Source organism: Bufo gargarizans, chromosome 3 (assembly GCF_014858855.1).
Source record: "Bufo gargarizans isolate SCDJY-AF-19 chromosome 3, ASM1485885v1, whole genome shotgun sequence".
Lineage (NCBI taxonomy): Eukaryota > Metazoa > Chordata > Amphibia > Anura > Bufonidae > Bufo > Bufo gargarizans.
The window spans coordinates 241,997,977-242,014,609 of record NC_058082.1 but is presented as its reverse complement, the minus strand read 5'-3'; the positions used below and the strand labels follow the sequence as shown (position 1 = coordinate 242,014,609).

General features: G+C 45.1%; 1 protein-coding gene across 1 annotated transcript in view; it reads left to right on the top strand.

Annotated features, from left to right (window-relative positions):
* Window positions 1–16,633, top strand: part of TMEM47 (transmembrane protein 47) — a 178,997-nt gene that overhangs the window by 109,543 nt on the left and 52,821 nt on the right. The window contains exon 2 of the mRNA XM_044287711.1: window positions 2,151–2,291. Within this exon, the coding sequence (XP_044143646.1) occupies window positions 2,151–2,291 (141 nt within the window). The remainder of the gene's footprint in view (window positions 1–2,150; window positions 2,292–16,633) is intronic.

Sequence of the window (16,633 nt, the reverse complement as noted above, 5' to 3'; positions counted from 1 at the left end):
TAGAGTAAAACTGTGTGTATGTGGAGACTAAGGTCCTGCAAGCGTCTATTGGCTGATAAGGGACATGTGACCGTGTGTATGGCAGTTGGGATATGAAGAGAAAGACTTTCCAGGTAGCAACGGATGTGTATACCAAGTTTCGTTGAAATCGATGGTTGCGATCACTAAAAAACGCAACCATCGTTGAAATCGATGGTTGCGTTTTTTAGTGATCGCGGAACATACATACACACACAAATATATGCATCCTTCTTTATATATATAGATCATACATAGGGTTTCTATGCATGATCTTTAATAAACAACTCTTTGCTTCATCTCCTAGTTGCAAAGCTGTGATATCGCACAGTTGGGAACTTCTTCTGAAGGCACCTAAACTGCCTTCAGAAGAATATGGTTTGCCTACAGTATACAGATGAAACTAGAAAAAAATAAAATAAAATGCAAAGTTAATTTATTTCAGTAATGCAACTTAAAAGGTGAAACTAACATATGACTTTATCTATTAAAATGTGGATGATTATGGCTTACAGCTTATGAAACCCCAAAGTCACAATTTTGAAGTACTCTTTGCTTAGGGGGTATCAATTAATTAGCTGACTAGAGTGTGACACTTTGGGCCAGATTTATCATTAGCTCAGGTCAGAATAATGGAGTGAAAAGGTCCCAAAAAAAAGTCCCAAACGCTAAAACTGCGCACAAATTTGCGACTTTTTTCTGCTCTGCACTATGCTCGCCAGTTTTCTGAAAGTAAGCGTGTTTTCTTATGTAAATGAATCTCTAGACAGATTTAGTATTGGGACTATTTAAAAAGTCGCAAAAAAGTCGCAATTTCACTCCAGTGAGGACCATGCTTATCTTATGAGACTTTTTAATAGAACATGCGACTTTTTCATAAAAACTTGCAACTTTTTCGTAAAGATGTGTGACTTTTGTAAAGCTGCTTACTGACGGATAAACTGCTACCGTCAAACCACATTTATTACAGTCTTAAAGGGCCGATCATAAATCTGACTTGGCTAAAACTGACTTTAGCCATATGTGAAAGTGGAGTGAGCTGTCAGAGTCATGATACATCTGGCCCTTTGTGTCTAGAATATTGAACTTTTTTCCCAACATTCAAATTTTAAGCTCCATTAATACAATTCCTTTTAGTTTGCATTACTGAAATAAATGGACGTTTGCACAATATTCTAATTTTTTGAGTTTCACTTGTATATAGCACATCTCCACAAGGGGAGCCTCCAATTGCTGGTTAACTATTTAGGACATACTTACCCTATGTTGTTTTCTGTTCATAGTTAACTGACTAAGATGTACTTACGATATGTTGTGCTTTGCATTTCCTTTTCTTATGCAGTAATCACCTGCCTGTCATTTTGAACTATCATCATTCAGAGGCATTCTATAAACTATGCAAAATTCAAATTTTTAAGTATAAAATGGAGCCTTCAGACACCACTTAGGTACACAGGTGCAACTTCTAACTTTGCACTATAAAACTGAGCCCCTTTTCCATCTCATTTCATGCACTCATTCAGAGATAGAGAGAATTATCAGCTGTATCTCCATCACTTTTCCCCTGAAAATGTATTATTCACTAGGTCTATGCTTGCATAGTGTTCAAAATTAAAACTTGTACTTGACATTGTGCCAGGAGAGCATAAGTCATGTACTACATGCTATACAGTATATACTTTTATTAAGTGTTTTTACCATAAAGTTTAATTATTTGAAATATTGTCTCTTCTGCCATAGTCTGTTCATCTGTACCTATTTTTATGAATAATAATAATAATAATAATAATAATAATAAAAAAAAATGGGCACTGGTTCCCAGACAGGAGAGGCATGAAGCCTCTTATGGAGCATTAGGTCACTGTTTATTCCTTTTTTGTGCAGCAGAAATGCAATGTATACAGTATGTAAAGTATGCATGAGCATTGTCAGGAATCCACTAGTGGATACAACTTGGAAGAAGTGACTGGACATCATATTACAATAATTATGTATTTATTTTAGGCAATAATATCCACTCTATTAATAAAGTACAATAATGATTATTAAAAATGTATGTTAAATGATGGAATAATATTTTAATTATCATTATCGTAATTAGCCATACTTTACATTTTTTTTCTCTTCTCTAGATTGGCAGATCGCAACCCTTGCCTTACTACTTGGTGGTGCTGCCATCATACTTATTGCTTTCCTTGTTGGCCTAGTCTCCATCTGTGTGGGTTCCCGCAGGCGGTTCTACAGACCAGTAGCTGTCATGCTCTTTGCTGCAGGTATGCTTGTAACATGGTACAATATGTAGAACTAATTATTTAGCACTGGCAATGTTGATTGCATTATTAATAATTGACACAATCAATGGGACCATCTGTTCTTTATGATGTCACAGCCCTGTAAATAGCATCAGCCATTTTGGATTTAGCCATTTTCCAGTGCAGGGGGAGATGTTAGCAGGTGCTAGGGACAGTGCTAGGAAAGACTTAAAAATTTATATTTTGCTCAAAAAAAGTTCAGGGAAAGAGCATTAGAAGTGTAGGGAAAGGATAGGGAGGAATTATTCCACAGTATTGAAGCAGAACAGGGTTCAGTAGGGGAGGTTACAGCCTGGGTAATAGGATCAATCCTTTTACACTTTGCTGCACTGAATGCGCATCCAAATTTCCATTATACTGCTGCTCATTTCAAGTTTGCAATACCTCTGTAATTCCAGCAAACCGTTCTTGTTATTGGGGTCTTGTTGTCTTGTTAGCCCTTGTGCTGTGCAGTTATATGCCAAATAGGTTCTAAAGCCTTTTTTTTTTGTCGTGTATTAGTGGGGGGGGGGGGGGGGGGGGTGGGGGGGCTTATTAGCTGTTGTGTGTTGAAGTGAGAAAATGACAGCCTTTTTTTTGGCAAGTATTAGTGGGAAAAAGGAAAAAGGGCTTATTAGCCTTTGTGTGGTGACGTGAGTAAATTATAGCCCTTTTTGGCATGTATTAGTGGCCAAAAAATATTAGTTGCCGTTCACTGCCGCAGTTATATGCTCTAAAGACTCTTTTAGGTGTGTATTAGTGGGGGGAAGGGCTTATTAGCCATTGTGTGGTGAAGTGAGAAAATTATAGCCCTTTTTGGCATGTATTAATTTCCTCTTTATTTACTTATTTGATCTAACAGTATGTTAGACAGAGAAGTGACAGGTAGGGATGAGCGAACTCGAACTGTATAGTTCGGGTTCGTACCGAATTTTGGGGTGTCCGTGACACGGACCCGAACCCGGACATTTTCGTAAAAGTCCGGGTTCGGGTTCGGTGTTCGTCGCTTTCTTGGCGCTTTTGTGACGCTTTCTTGGCGCTTTTTGAAAGGCTGCAAAGCAGCCAATCAACAAGCGTCATACTACTTGCCCCAAGAGGCCATCACAGCCATGCCTACTATTGGCATGGCTGTGATTGGCCAGAGCACCATGTGACCCAGCCTCTATTTAAGCTGGAGTCACATAGCGCCGCCCGTCACTCTGCTCTGATTAGCGTAGGGAGAGGTTGCGGCTGCGACAGTAGGGCGAGATTAGGCAGATTAACTCCTCCAAAGGACTTGATTAACTGATCGATCTGCAGCTGTGGATCATTGAGCTGCTGATCCTCAATTGCTCACTGTTTTTAGGCTGCCCAGACCGTTTGTCAGTCACATTTTTCTGGGGTGATCGGCGGCCATTTTGTGTCTTGTGGTGCGCCAGCACAAGCTGCGACCAAGTGCATTTAACCCTCAATGGTGTGGTTGTTTTTTGGCTAAAGCCTACATCAGGGTGAAGCTGTCACACCAAGTGCATTTAACCAGCAATAGTCTGTTCATTTTTTGGCCATATACAAAATCAGGGGCAAGCTGCGCCTGTCACCAAGTGCATTTAACCCTCAATGGTGTGGTTGTTTTTTGGCTAAAGCCTACATCAGGGTGAAGCTGTCACACCAAGTGCATTTAACCAGCAATAGTCTGTTCATTTTTTGGCCATATACAAAATCAGGGGCAAGCTGCGCCTGTCACCAAGTGCATTTAACCCTCAATGGTGTGGTTGTTTTTTGGCTAAAGCCTACATCAGGGTGAAGCTGTCACACCAAGTGCATTTAACCAGCAATAGTCTGTTCATTTTTTGGCCATATACAAAATCAGGGGCAAGCTGCGCCTGTCACCAAGTGCATTTAACCCTCAATGGTGTGGTTGTTTTTTGGCTAAAGCCTACATCAGGGTGAAGCTGTCACACCAAGTGCATTTAACCAGCAATAGTCTGTTCATTTTTTGGCCATATACAAAATCAGGGGCAAGCTGCGCCTGTCACCAAGTGCATTTAACCCTCAATGGTGTGGTTGTTTTCTGGCTAAAGCCTACATCAGGGTGAAGCTGTCACACCAAGTGCATTTAACCAGCAATAGTCTGTTTATTTTTTGGCCATATACTACATCAGGGGCAAGCTGCGCCCGTCACCAAGTGCATTTAACCCTCAGTAGTGTGGTTGGTCAAGCTGTGACACCAAGTGCATTTAACCAGCAATAGTCTGTTTATTTTTTGGCCATATACTACATCAGGGGCAAGCTGCGCCCGTCACCAAGTGCATTTAACCAGCAATAGTGTGGTTATTTTTTGGCCATATCCCAGTCTAATTCTGTCACTAAATCCATACCGGTCACCCAGCGCCTAAATACTAGGCCTCAAATTTATATCCCGCTAAATCTCTCGTTACCGCTGTCCTGTTGTAGCTGGGAAAGTTATTTAGTGTCCGTCAAAGCACATTTTTTGTTCTGGGTTGAAGTACAATTCCCAATTTAGCAATTTCATAATTTAGTGGTTTCTGCTATATCAGAGCTATTTGAAATCTATCCCTAAAAGGGTATATAATATTCAAGGTGCACATTGGGTCATTCAGAATAACTTCACACACACCCGCTACTGTGTATTTTCAAGTCTAATTCTGTCACTAAACCCATACCTGTCACCCAGCGCCTAAATACTAGGCCTCAAATTTATATCCTGCTAAATCTCTCGTTACCGCTGTCCTGTTGTAGCTGGGAAAGTTATTTAGTGTCCGTCAAAGCACATTTTTTGTTCTGGGTTGAAATACAATTCCCAATTTAGCAATTTCATAATTTAGTGGTTTCTGCTATATCAGAGCTATTTGAAATCTATCCCTAAAAGGGTAGATCATATTGAAGGTGCACATAGGGTCATTCAGAATAACTTCACACACACCCGCTACTGTGTATTTCCAAGTCTAATTCTGTCACTAAACCCATACCTGTCACCCAGCGCCTAAATACTAGGCCTCAAATTTATATCCCGCTAAATCTCTCGTTACCGCTGTCCTGTTGTAGCTGGGAAAGTTATTTAGTGTCCGTCAAAGCACATTTTTTGTTCTGGGTTGAAGTACAATTCCCAATTTAGCAATTTCATAATTTAGTGGTTTCTGCTATATCAGAGCTATTTGAAATCTATCCCTAAAAGGGTATATAATATTCAAGGTGCACATTGGGTCATTCAGAATAACTTCACACACACCCGCTACTGTGTATTTCCAAGTCTAATTCTGTCACTAAACCCATACCTGTCACCCAGCGCCTAAATACTAGGCCTCAAATTTATATCCTGCTAAATCTCTCGTTACCGCTGTACTGTTGTTGCTTGGAAAGATATTTAGTGTCCGTCAAAGCACATTTTTTGTTCTGGGTTGAAGTACAATTCCCAATTTAGCAATTTCATAATTTAGTGGTTTCTGCTATATCAGAGCTATTTGAAATCTATCCCTAAAAGGGTATATAATATTCAAGGTGCACATTGGGTCATTCAGAATAACTTCACACACACCCGCTACTGTGTATTTCCAAGTCTAATTCTGTCACTAAACCCATACCTGTCACCCAGCGCCTAAATACTAGGCCTCAAATTTATATCCTGCTAAATCTCTCGTTACCGCTGTACTGTTGTTGCTTGGAAAGATATTTAGTGTCCGTCAAAGCACATTTTTTGTTCTGGGTTGAAGTACAATTCCCAATTTAGCAATTTCATAATTTAGTGGTTTCTGCTATATCAGAGCTATTTGAAATCTATCCCTAAAAGGGTATATAATATTCAAGGTGCACATTGGGTCATTCAGAATAACTTCACACACACCCGCTACTGTGTATTTTCAAGTCTAATTCTGTCACTAAACCCATACCTGTCACCCAGCGCCTAAATACTAGGCCTCAAATTTATATCCTGCTAAATCTCTCGTTACCGCTGTCCTGTTGTAGCTGGGAAAGTTATTTAGTGTCCGTCAAAGCACATTTTTTCTTCTGGGTTGAAATACAATTCCCAATTTAGCAATTTCATAATTTAGTGGTTTCTGCTATATCAGAGCTATTTGAAATCTATCCCTAAAAGGGTAGATCATATTGAAGGTGCACATAGGGTCATTCAGAATAACTTCACACACACCCGCTACTGTGTATTTCCAAGTCTAATTCTGTCACTAAACCCATACCTGTCACCCAGCGCCTAAATACTAGGCCTCAAATTTATATCCTGCTAAATCTCTCGTTACCGCTGTCCTGTTGTAGCTGGGAAAGTTATTTAGTGTCCGTCAAAGCACATTTTTTGTTCTGGGTTGAAATACAATTCCCAATTTAGCAATTTCATAATTTAGTGGTTTCTGCTATATCAGAGCTATTTGAAATCTATCCCTAAAAGGGTATATAATATTCAAGGTGCACATTGGGTCATTCAGAATAACTTCACACACACCCGCTACTGTGTATTTCCAAGTCTAATTCTGTCACTAAACCCATACCTGTCACCCAGCGCCTAAATACTAGGCCTCAAATTTATATCCTGCTAAATCTCTCGTTACCGCTGTCCTGTTGTAGCTGGGAAAGTTATTTAGTGTCCGTCAAAGCACATTTTTTGTTCTGGGTTGAAGTACAATTCCCAATTTAGCAATTTCATAATTTAGTGGTTTCTGCTATATCAGAGCTATTTGAAATCTATCCCTAAAAGGGTATATAATATTCAAGGTGCACATTGGGTCATTCAGAATAACTTCACACACACCCGCTACTGTGTATTTCCAAGTCTAATTCTGTCACTAAACCCATACCTGTCACCCAGCGCCTAAATACTAGGCCTCAAATTTATATCCTGCTAAATCTCTCGTTACCGCTGTACTGTTGTTGCTGGGAAAGATATTTAGTGTCCGTCAAAGCACATTTTTTGTTCTGGGTTGAAGTACAATTCCCAATTTAGCAATTTCATAATTTAGTGGTTTCTGCTATATCAGAGCTATTTGAAATCTATCCCTAAAAGGGTATATAATATTCAAGGTGCACATTGGGTCATTCAGAATAACTTCACACACACCCGCTACTGTGTATTTCCAAGTCTAATTCTGTCACTAAACCCATACCTGTCACCCAGCGCCTAAATACTAGGCCTCAAATTTATATCCTGCTAAATCTCTCGTTACCGCTGTCCTGTTGTAGCTGGGAAAGATATTTAGTGTCCGTCAAAGCACATTTTTTGTTCTGGGTTGAAATACAATTCCCAATTTAGCAATTTCATAATTTAGTGGTTTCTGCTATATCAGAGCTATTTGAAATCTATCCCTAAAAGGGTATATAATATTCAAGGTGCACATAGGGTCATTCAGAATAACTTCACACACACCCGCTACTGTGTATTTCCAAGTCTAATTCTGTCACTAAACCCATACCTGTCACCCAGCGCCTAAATACTAGGCCTCAAATTTATATCCTGCTAAATCTCTCGTTACCGCTGTACTGTTGTTGCTGGGCAAGATATTTAGTGTCCGTCAAAGCACATTTTTTGTTCTGGGTTGAAATACAATTCCCAATTTAGCAATTTCATAATTTAGTGGTTCCTGCTATATCAGAGCTATTTGAAATCTATCCCAAAAAGGGTATATAATATTCAAGGTGCACATAGGGTCATTCAGAATAACTTCACACACACGCTTCTGTGCATTTCCAAGTCTAATTCTGTCACTAAATCCATACCGGTCACCCAGCGCCTAAATACTAGGCCTCAAATTTATATCCCGCTGAATTTGAATACAATACATTGGGCCAAATAATATATTTGTTGTTGTGGTGAACCATAACAATGAGAAAAACATCTAGTAAGGGACGCGGACGTGGACATGGTCGTGGTGGTGTTAGTGGACCCTCTGGTGCTGGGAGAGGACGTGGCCGTTCTGCCACATCCACACGTCCTAGTGTACCAACTACCTCAGGTCCCAGTAGCCGCCAGAATTTACAGCGATATATGGTGGGGCCCAATGCCGTTCTAAGGATGGTAAGGCCTGAGCAGGTACAGGCATTAGTCAATTGGGTGGCCGACAGTGGATCCAGCACGTTCACATTATCTCCCACCCAGTCTTCTGCAGAAAGCGCACAGATGGCGCCTGAAAACCAACCCCATCAGTCTGTCACATCACCCCCATGCATACCAGGGAAACTGTCTCAGCCTCAAGTTATGCAGCAGTCTCTTATGCTGTTTGAAGACTCCGCTGGCAGGGTTTCCCAAGGGCATCCACCTAGCCCTTCCCCAGCGGTGAAAGACATAGAATGCACTGACGCACAACCACTTATGTTTCCTGATGATGAGGACATGGGAATACCACCTCAGCATGTCTCTGATGATGACGAAACACAGGTGCCAACTGCTGCGTCTTTCTGCAGTGTGCAGACTGAACAGGAGGTCAGGGATCAAGACTGGGTGGAAGACGATGCAGGGGACGATGAGGTCCTAGACCCCACATGGAATGAAGGTCGTGCCACTGACTTTCACAGTTCGGAGGAAGAGGCAGTGGTGAGACCGAGCCAACAGCGTAGCAAAAGAGGGAGCAGTGGGCAAAAGCAGAACACCCGCCGCCAAGAGACTCCGCCTGCTACTGACCGCCGCCATCTGGGACCGAGCACCCCAAAGGCAGCTTCAAGGAGTTCCCTGGCATGGCACTTCTTCAAACAATGTGCTGACGACAAGACCCGAGTGGTTTGCACGCTGTGCCATCAGAGCCTGAAGCGAGGCATTAACGTTCTGAACCTGAGCACAACCTGCATGACCAGGCACCTGCATGCAAAGCATGAACTGCAGTGGAGTAAACACCTTAAAACCAAGGAAGTCACTCAGGCTCCCCCTGCTACCTCTTCTGCTGCTGCCGCCTCGGCCTATTCTGCTGCTGCCGCCTCGGCCTCTTCCTCCGCCTCTGGAGGAACGTTGGCACCTGCCGCCCAGCAAACAGGGGATGTACCACCAACACCACCACCACCACCTCCGTCACCAAGCGTCTCAACCATGTCACACGCCAGCGTTCAGCTCTCCATCTCACAAACATTTGATAGAAAGCGTAAATTCCCACCTAGCCACCCTCGATCCCTGGCCCTGAATGCCAGCATTTCTAAACTACTGGCCTATGAAATGCTGTCATTTAGGCTGGTGGACACAGACAGCTTCAAACAGCTCATGTCGCTTGCTGTCCCACAGTATGTTGTTCCCAGCCGGCACTACTTCTCCAAGAGAGCCGTGCCTTCCCTGCACAACCAAGTATCCGATAAAATCAAGTGTGCACTGCGCAACGCCATCTGTAGCAAGGTCCACCTAACCACAGATACGTGGACCAGTAAGCACGGCCAGGGACGCTATATCTCCCTAACTGCACACTGGGTAAATGTAGTGGCAGCTGGGCCCCAGGCGGAGAGCTGTTTGGCGCACGTCCTTCCGCCGCCAAGGATCGCAGGGCAACATTCTTTGCCTCCTGTTGCCACCTCCTCCTTCTCGGCTTCCTCCTCCTCTTCTTCCACCTGCTCATCCAGTCAGCCACACACCTTCACCACCAACTTCAGCACAGCCCGGGGTAAACGTCAGCAGGCCATTCTGAAACTCATATGTTTGGGGGACAGGCCCCACACCGCACAGGAGTTGTGGCGGGGTATTGAACAACAGACCGACGAGTGGTTGCTGCCGGTGAGCCTCAAGCCCGGCCTGGTGGTGTGTGATAATGGGCGAAATCTCGTTGCAGCTCTGGGACTAGCCAATTTGACGCACATCCCTTGCTTGGCGCATGTGCTGAATTTGGTGGTGCAGAAGTTCATTCACAACTACCCCGACATGTCAGAGCTGCTGCATAAAGTGCGGGCCGTCTGTTCGCGCTTCCGGCGTTCACATCCTGCCGCTGCTCGCCTGTCTGCGCTACAGCGTAACTTCGGCCTTCCCGCTCACCGCCTCATATGCGACGTGCCCACCAGGTGGAACTCCACCTTGCACATGCTGGACAGACTGTGCGAGCAGCAGCAGGCCATAGTGGAGTTTCAGCTGCAGCACGCACGGGTCAGTCGCACTACAGAACAGCACCACTTCACCACCAATGACTGGGCCTCCATGCGAGACCTGTGTGCCCTGTTGCGCTGTTTCGAGTACTCCACCAACATGGCCAGTGGCGATGACACCGTTATCAGCGTTACAATACCACTTCTATGTCTCCTTGAGAAAACACTTAGGGCGATGATGGAAGAGGAGGTGGCCCAGGAGGAGGAGGAGGAGGAGGAGGAAGAGGGGTCATTTTTAGCACTTTCAGGCCAGTCTCTTCGAAGTGACTCAGAGGGAGGTTTTTGGCAACAGCAGAGGCCAGGTACAAATGTGGCCAGCCAGGGCCCACTACTGGAGGACGAGGAGGACGAGGATGAGGAGGAGGTGGAGGAGGATGAGGATGAAGCATGGTCACAGCGGGGTGGCACCCAACGCAGCTCGGGTCCATCACTGGTGCGTGGCTGGGGGGAAAGGCAGGACGATGACGATACGCCTCCCACAGAGGACAGCTTGTCCTTACCCCTGGGCAGCCTGGCACACATGAGCGACTACATGCTGCAGTGCCTGCGCAACGACAGCAGAGTTGCCCACATTTTAACCTGTGCGGACTACTGGGTTGCCACCCTGCTGGATCCACGCTACAAAGACAATGTGCCCACCTTACTTCCTGCACTGGAGCGTGATAGGAAGATGCGCGAGTACAAGCGCACGTTGGTAGACGCGCTACTGAGAGCATTCCCAAATGTCACAGGGGAACAAGTGGAAGCCCAAGGCCAAGGCAGAGGAGGAGCAAGAGGTCGCCAAGGCAGCTGTGTCACGGCCAGCTCCTCTGAGGGCAGGGTTAGCATGGCAGAGATGTGGAAAACTTTTGTCAACACGCCACAGCTAACTGCACCACCACCTGATACGCAACGTGTTAGCAGGAGGCAACATTTCACTAACATGGTGGAACAGTACGTGTGCACACCCCTCCACGTACTGACTGATGGTTCGGCCCCATTCAACTTCTGGGTCTCTAAATTGTCCACGTGGCCAGAGCTAGCCTTTTATGCCTTGGAGGTGCTGGCCTGCCCGGCAGCCAGCGTTTTGTCTGAACGTGTATTCAGCACGGCAGGGGGCGTCATTACAGACAAACGCAGCCGCCTGTCTACAGCCAATGTGGACAAGCTGACGTTCATAAAAATGAACCAGGCATGGATCCCACAGGACCTGTCCGTCCCTTGTCCAGATTAGACATTAACTACCTCCCCATAACCATATATTATTGGACTCCAGGGCACTTCCTCATTCAATCCTATTTTTATTTTCATTTTACCATTATATTGCAAGGCTACCCAAAGTTGAATGAACCTCTCCTCTGCCTGTGTGCTAGGCCTAAATATATGCCAATGGATTGTTGCAGTGGTGGCTGACGTGAAGCCTCATTCTCTGCTATGACATGCAGACTGATTCTCTGGTGACATGAAGCCAGATTGTCTGTTACGGGACCTCTCTCCTCTGCCTGGGTGCTGGGCCTGAATTTATGACAATGGACTGTTGCAGTGGTGGCTGACGTGAAGCCTGATTCTCTGCTATGACATGCAGACTGATTCTCTGCTGACATGAAGCCAGATCCTCTGTTGCGGGACCTCTCTCCTCTGCCTGGGTGCTGGGCCTAAATTTATGAAAATGGACTGTTGCAGTGGTGGGTGACGTGAAGCCTCATTCTCTGCTATGACATGCAGACTGATTCTCTGCTGACATGAAGCCAGATCGTCTGTTACGGGACCTCTCTCCTCTGCCTGGGTGCTGGGCCTAAATTTATGAAAATGGACTCTTACAGTGGTGGGTGACGTGAAGCCTGATTCTCTGCTATGACATGAAGACTGATTCTCTGCTGACATGAAGCCAGATCCTCTGTTACGGGACCTCTCTCCTCTGCCTGGGTGCTGGGCCTAAATATCTGACAATGGACTGTTGCATTGGTGGCTGACGTGAAGCCTGATTCTCTGCTATGATATGAAGACTGATTCTCTGCTGACATGAAGCCAGATTGTCTGTTACGGGACCTCTCTCCTCTGCCTGTGTGCTAGGCCTAAATATATGCCAATGGATTGTTGCAGTGGTGGCTGACGTGAAGCCTGATTCTCTGCTATGACATGCAGACTGATTCTCTGGTGACATGAAGCCAGATCCTCTGTTACGGGACCTCTCTCCTCTGCCTGGGTGCTGGGCCTAAATTTATGAAAATGGACTGTTGCAGTGGTGGGTGACGTGAAGCCTGATTCTCTGCTATGACATGCAGACTGATTCTCTGGTGACATGAAGCCAGATCCTCTGTTACGGGACCTCTCTCCTCTGCCTGGGTGCTGGGCCTAAATTTATGAAAATGGACTGTTGCAGTGGTGGGTGACGTGAAGCCTCATTCTCTGCTATGACATGCAGACTGATTCTCTGCTGACATGAAGCCAGATTGTCTGTTACGGGACCTCTCTCCTCTGCCTGGGTGCTGGGCCTGAATTTATGACAATGGACTGTTGCAGTGGTGGCTGACGTGAAGCCTGATTCTCTGCTATGATATGAAGACTGATTCTCTGCTGACATGAAGCCAGATTGTCTGTTACGGGACCTCTCTCCTCTGCCTGGGTGCCGGGGCCTAAATATCTGAGAATGGACTGTTCCAGTGGTGGGTAACGGGAAGCCAGATTCTCTGCTATGATATGAAGACTGATTCTCTGCTGACATGAAGCCAGATTGTCTGTTACGGGACCTCTCTCCTCTGCCTGGGTGCTGGGCCTAAATTTATGAAAATGGACTCTTACAGTGGTGGGTGACGTGAAGCCTGATTCTCTGCTATGACATGAAGACTGATTCTCTGCTGACATGAAGCCAGATTGTCTGTTACGGGACCTCTCTCCTCTGCCTGGGTGCCGGGGCCTAAATATCTGAGAATGGACTGTTCCAGTGGTGGGTGACGGGAAGCCAGATTCTCTGCTATGGAACCTCTCTCCAATTGATTTTGGTTAATTTTTATTTATTTAATTTTTATTTTAATTAATTTCCCTATCCACATTTGTTTGCAGGGGATTTACCTACATGTTGCTGCCTTTTGCAGCCCTCTAGCCCTTTCCTGGGCTGTTTTACAGCCGTTTTAGTGCCGAAAAGTTCGGGTCCCCATTGACTTCAATGGGGTTCGGGTTCGGGACGAAGTTCGGATCGGGTTCGGATCCCGAACCCGAACATTTCCGGGATGTTCGGCCGAACTTCTCGAACCCGAACATCCAGGTGTTCGCTCAACTCTAGTGACAGGCCCTACACAGGGGAGGGGCACAGGCATAAATGTTTCTGGCGCAGGCATAGGTCGCAGAAGAGTAAGGGGGCGTGGCAGAAGGGGTCACTTCAAGAGGCCTGAGCTCCAAGTGTCAGCCAGCGGTTGTGTCTTGACCAGCAACCCAGCAGTTCTTGAATGGTTGACTCGAGCTTCGACTTCGTCGCAAGTGACATCAGACATTCAACAGGACAATGACCCCAAACACACCTCCAGGCTGTGTAAGGGCTATTTGACCATGAAGGAGAGTGATGGGGTGCTGTGCCAGAGGACCTGGCCTCCACAGTCACCGGACCTGAACCCAATCAAGATGGTTTGGGGTGAGCTGGACCGCAGAGTGAAGGCAAAAGGGCCAACAAGTGCTAAGCATCTCTGGGAACTTCTTCAAGACTGTTGGAAGACCATTTCAGGTGACTACCACTTGAAGCTCATCAAGAGAATGCCAAGAGTGTGCAAAGCAGTAATCAAAGCAAAAGGTGGCTACTTTGAAGAACCTAGAATATGACATATTTTCAGTTGTTTCACACTTTTTTGTTATGTATATAATTCCACATGAGTTAATTCATAGCTTTGATGCCTTCTTTGTGAATCTACAATTTTCATAGTCATGAAAATAAATAAAAATCTTTGAATGAGAAGGTGTGTCCAAACTTTTGGTCTGTACTGTATGTTAGTCACTTAAATGGCCAAGTCCACTGTTAGTGAACACAAATTCTATAACAAGGGGATCGCAACAAGTAAATGCAGCAGATAAACCCTCTGTCACATATAGCAAATGGCCAAGTATACTAAGGGCAAAAACCATATGCAGGCACCAACCACTTGTACAAACACCTCACACCATGGAATAACATACCCATTGACCAGTAATGTCCACCTCAGGAGAGCCCCCTTCCTCTGGGGGATGTTCAGCTCCATCTGCAGCAGCCTGAGTCTAGAATTGCTGATGAGCAGCTTTCTTCACCCGCCTAGTGAAGAAACTACTGTACTCGCCAGCAGCTAGACATAGAGCAGAACCTGAACCAGCAGGTGGTGGCATACTTGGAGTGCACCCTGTCAGCCATCATTAAAGATCAGCTGGACTACTGGGCAGCCAAACTGGATTTGTGGCCACAACTGTCTGAGTTTGTCCAGGAAAAGCTGTCCTGCCTGGCCAGTAGTGTGGCAAGAGAGCGGGTGTTTAGTGCAGAGGGGGCCATAGTTACCCCAAGGAGAACTCGCCTGTCCACCCAAAATGTGGAGGGATTGACCTTTGTCAAGATGAATCAGGCGTGGATGCCTGATGCATCAGATTACATCATCCATACTGCCTCACTCAAAACTTGACAAAAGAGACCGGTTTCTCCTGGCTACCTGCCTTAGCTACTATTCTGATGCTGTCACCCGCCTGATGCCACACATCTGATGCCAAGTGCTCCTTCTTACACCTACTATCATCAGCAGGTACCGTTAGTGCCACCAACCTCCCCACTCTGTCACCAGGTAACTGTGTGGTCTTCTGATGTTGCTGCCACCTCCACACTCTGTCATTGTGCCACTCTATGGTCTACTGATGCTGCTGCTACCTCCACATTATGTCACCTTACCACTCTGTGGTCTCTTGATGCTACTGCCACATCCACACTATGTCACCTTGCCACTCTGTGGTCTCCTGATGCTGATGCTGCTACCTCAACACTATGCATTCTTAACACTCTGTGGACTCCTCATGCTGCTGCTGCCACCTTCACACTGTGTAATTGTGCCACTCTGTGGTCTCCTGATGCTGCTGCTACCTCCACACTATGTCACCTTGCTAATCTGTGGTCTCCTGATGCTGCTGCTACCTCAACACTATTTTACCTTGCCACTCTGTGTCCTCCTCATGCTGCTGCTGCCACCTCCACACTCTGTCAATATCCCACTCTGTGGTCTACTGATGTTGCTGCTACATATACATTATGTCACCTTGCCACTCTGTGGTCTTCTGATGCTGCTTCCACCTCCAAACTATGCCACCTTGCCACTCTGTGGTCTCCTGATGCTACTGCCACCTCTACTCTATATCATTGGGCCACTCTGTGGACTTCTCATGCTGTTCCCACCCTCCCCACTTCATGACTGGGTCACTTTTTTGCATTTTTGGCTTGATTGACATCGACCTGTAAGGCTAAGTTCACACTTCAGTTATTTGGCCAGTTTTGGCCCTGTAACTGCCCAAAGAAGTGAAGTGTGTAGTGATTTCAAGAGCCTGTCATCTGCATGTCACACTGACTCACAGTATTGTTTCACTACCACTGTAGACTCACTATGTGTGTTGCTGCAAGGCACAGTGTTCTACACCACTATACAGGCTCTGCAGCCAGGAAATAGCTGTTTTAATCATTTTTTTTTTAAACTTGCTCATCTCTATTTATATGCAGTTTTCTAATGAGATTTAATTGTCTCACTGCAGACAACCCCTTTCATTTGACAGTTGTTGACATCACCACTTCCAACACTGTTGGTAAAAAATTGATTTTGCTGGGGGAACATGTGGCCATCTAGACAGTTCTCATACAGAGTGTAGTATTACAACTGTAGTATTACATGAAATTCAAATATAGCGAGAACTGCTGTTTTTATTTACTGTTTTCTTATAGGGAGGGAAGGCCCCTCTATCATTTTGTTATGCCCTAATAGGCATATGAACTGAGGGTGTCCAGATTAAAAACTCTTTACAGGGCACAGAACAATTGCATCTTATTTTTACTAGGAAGTAGTTAGGGACTGCTGTGTAGTTGTGTGCCTATTTTTATGTACCTTTACATTTGACAACTTTAATAAACTAATCTTTGCTTGTTAGACAGCTACAGTGTTGCCTATAATTATTCATACCCCTGGCAAATTTTGACTTAAAGTTACTTTTATTCAACCAGCAAGTCATTTTTTGACGGGAAATGACATAGGTGTCTCCCAAAAGATAATAAGACGATGTACAAGAGGCATTATTGTGGAAAAAAAAAT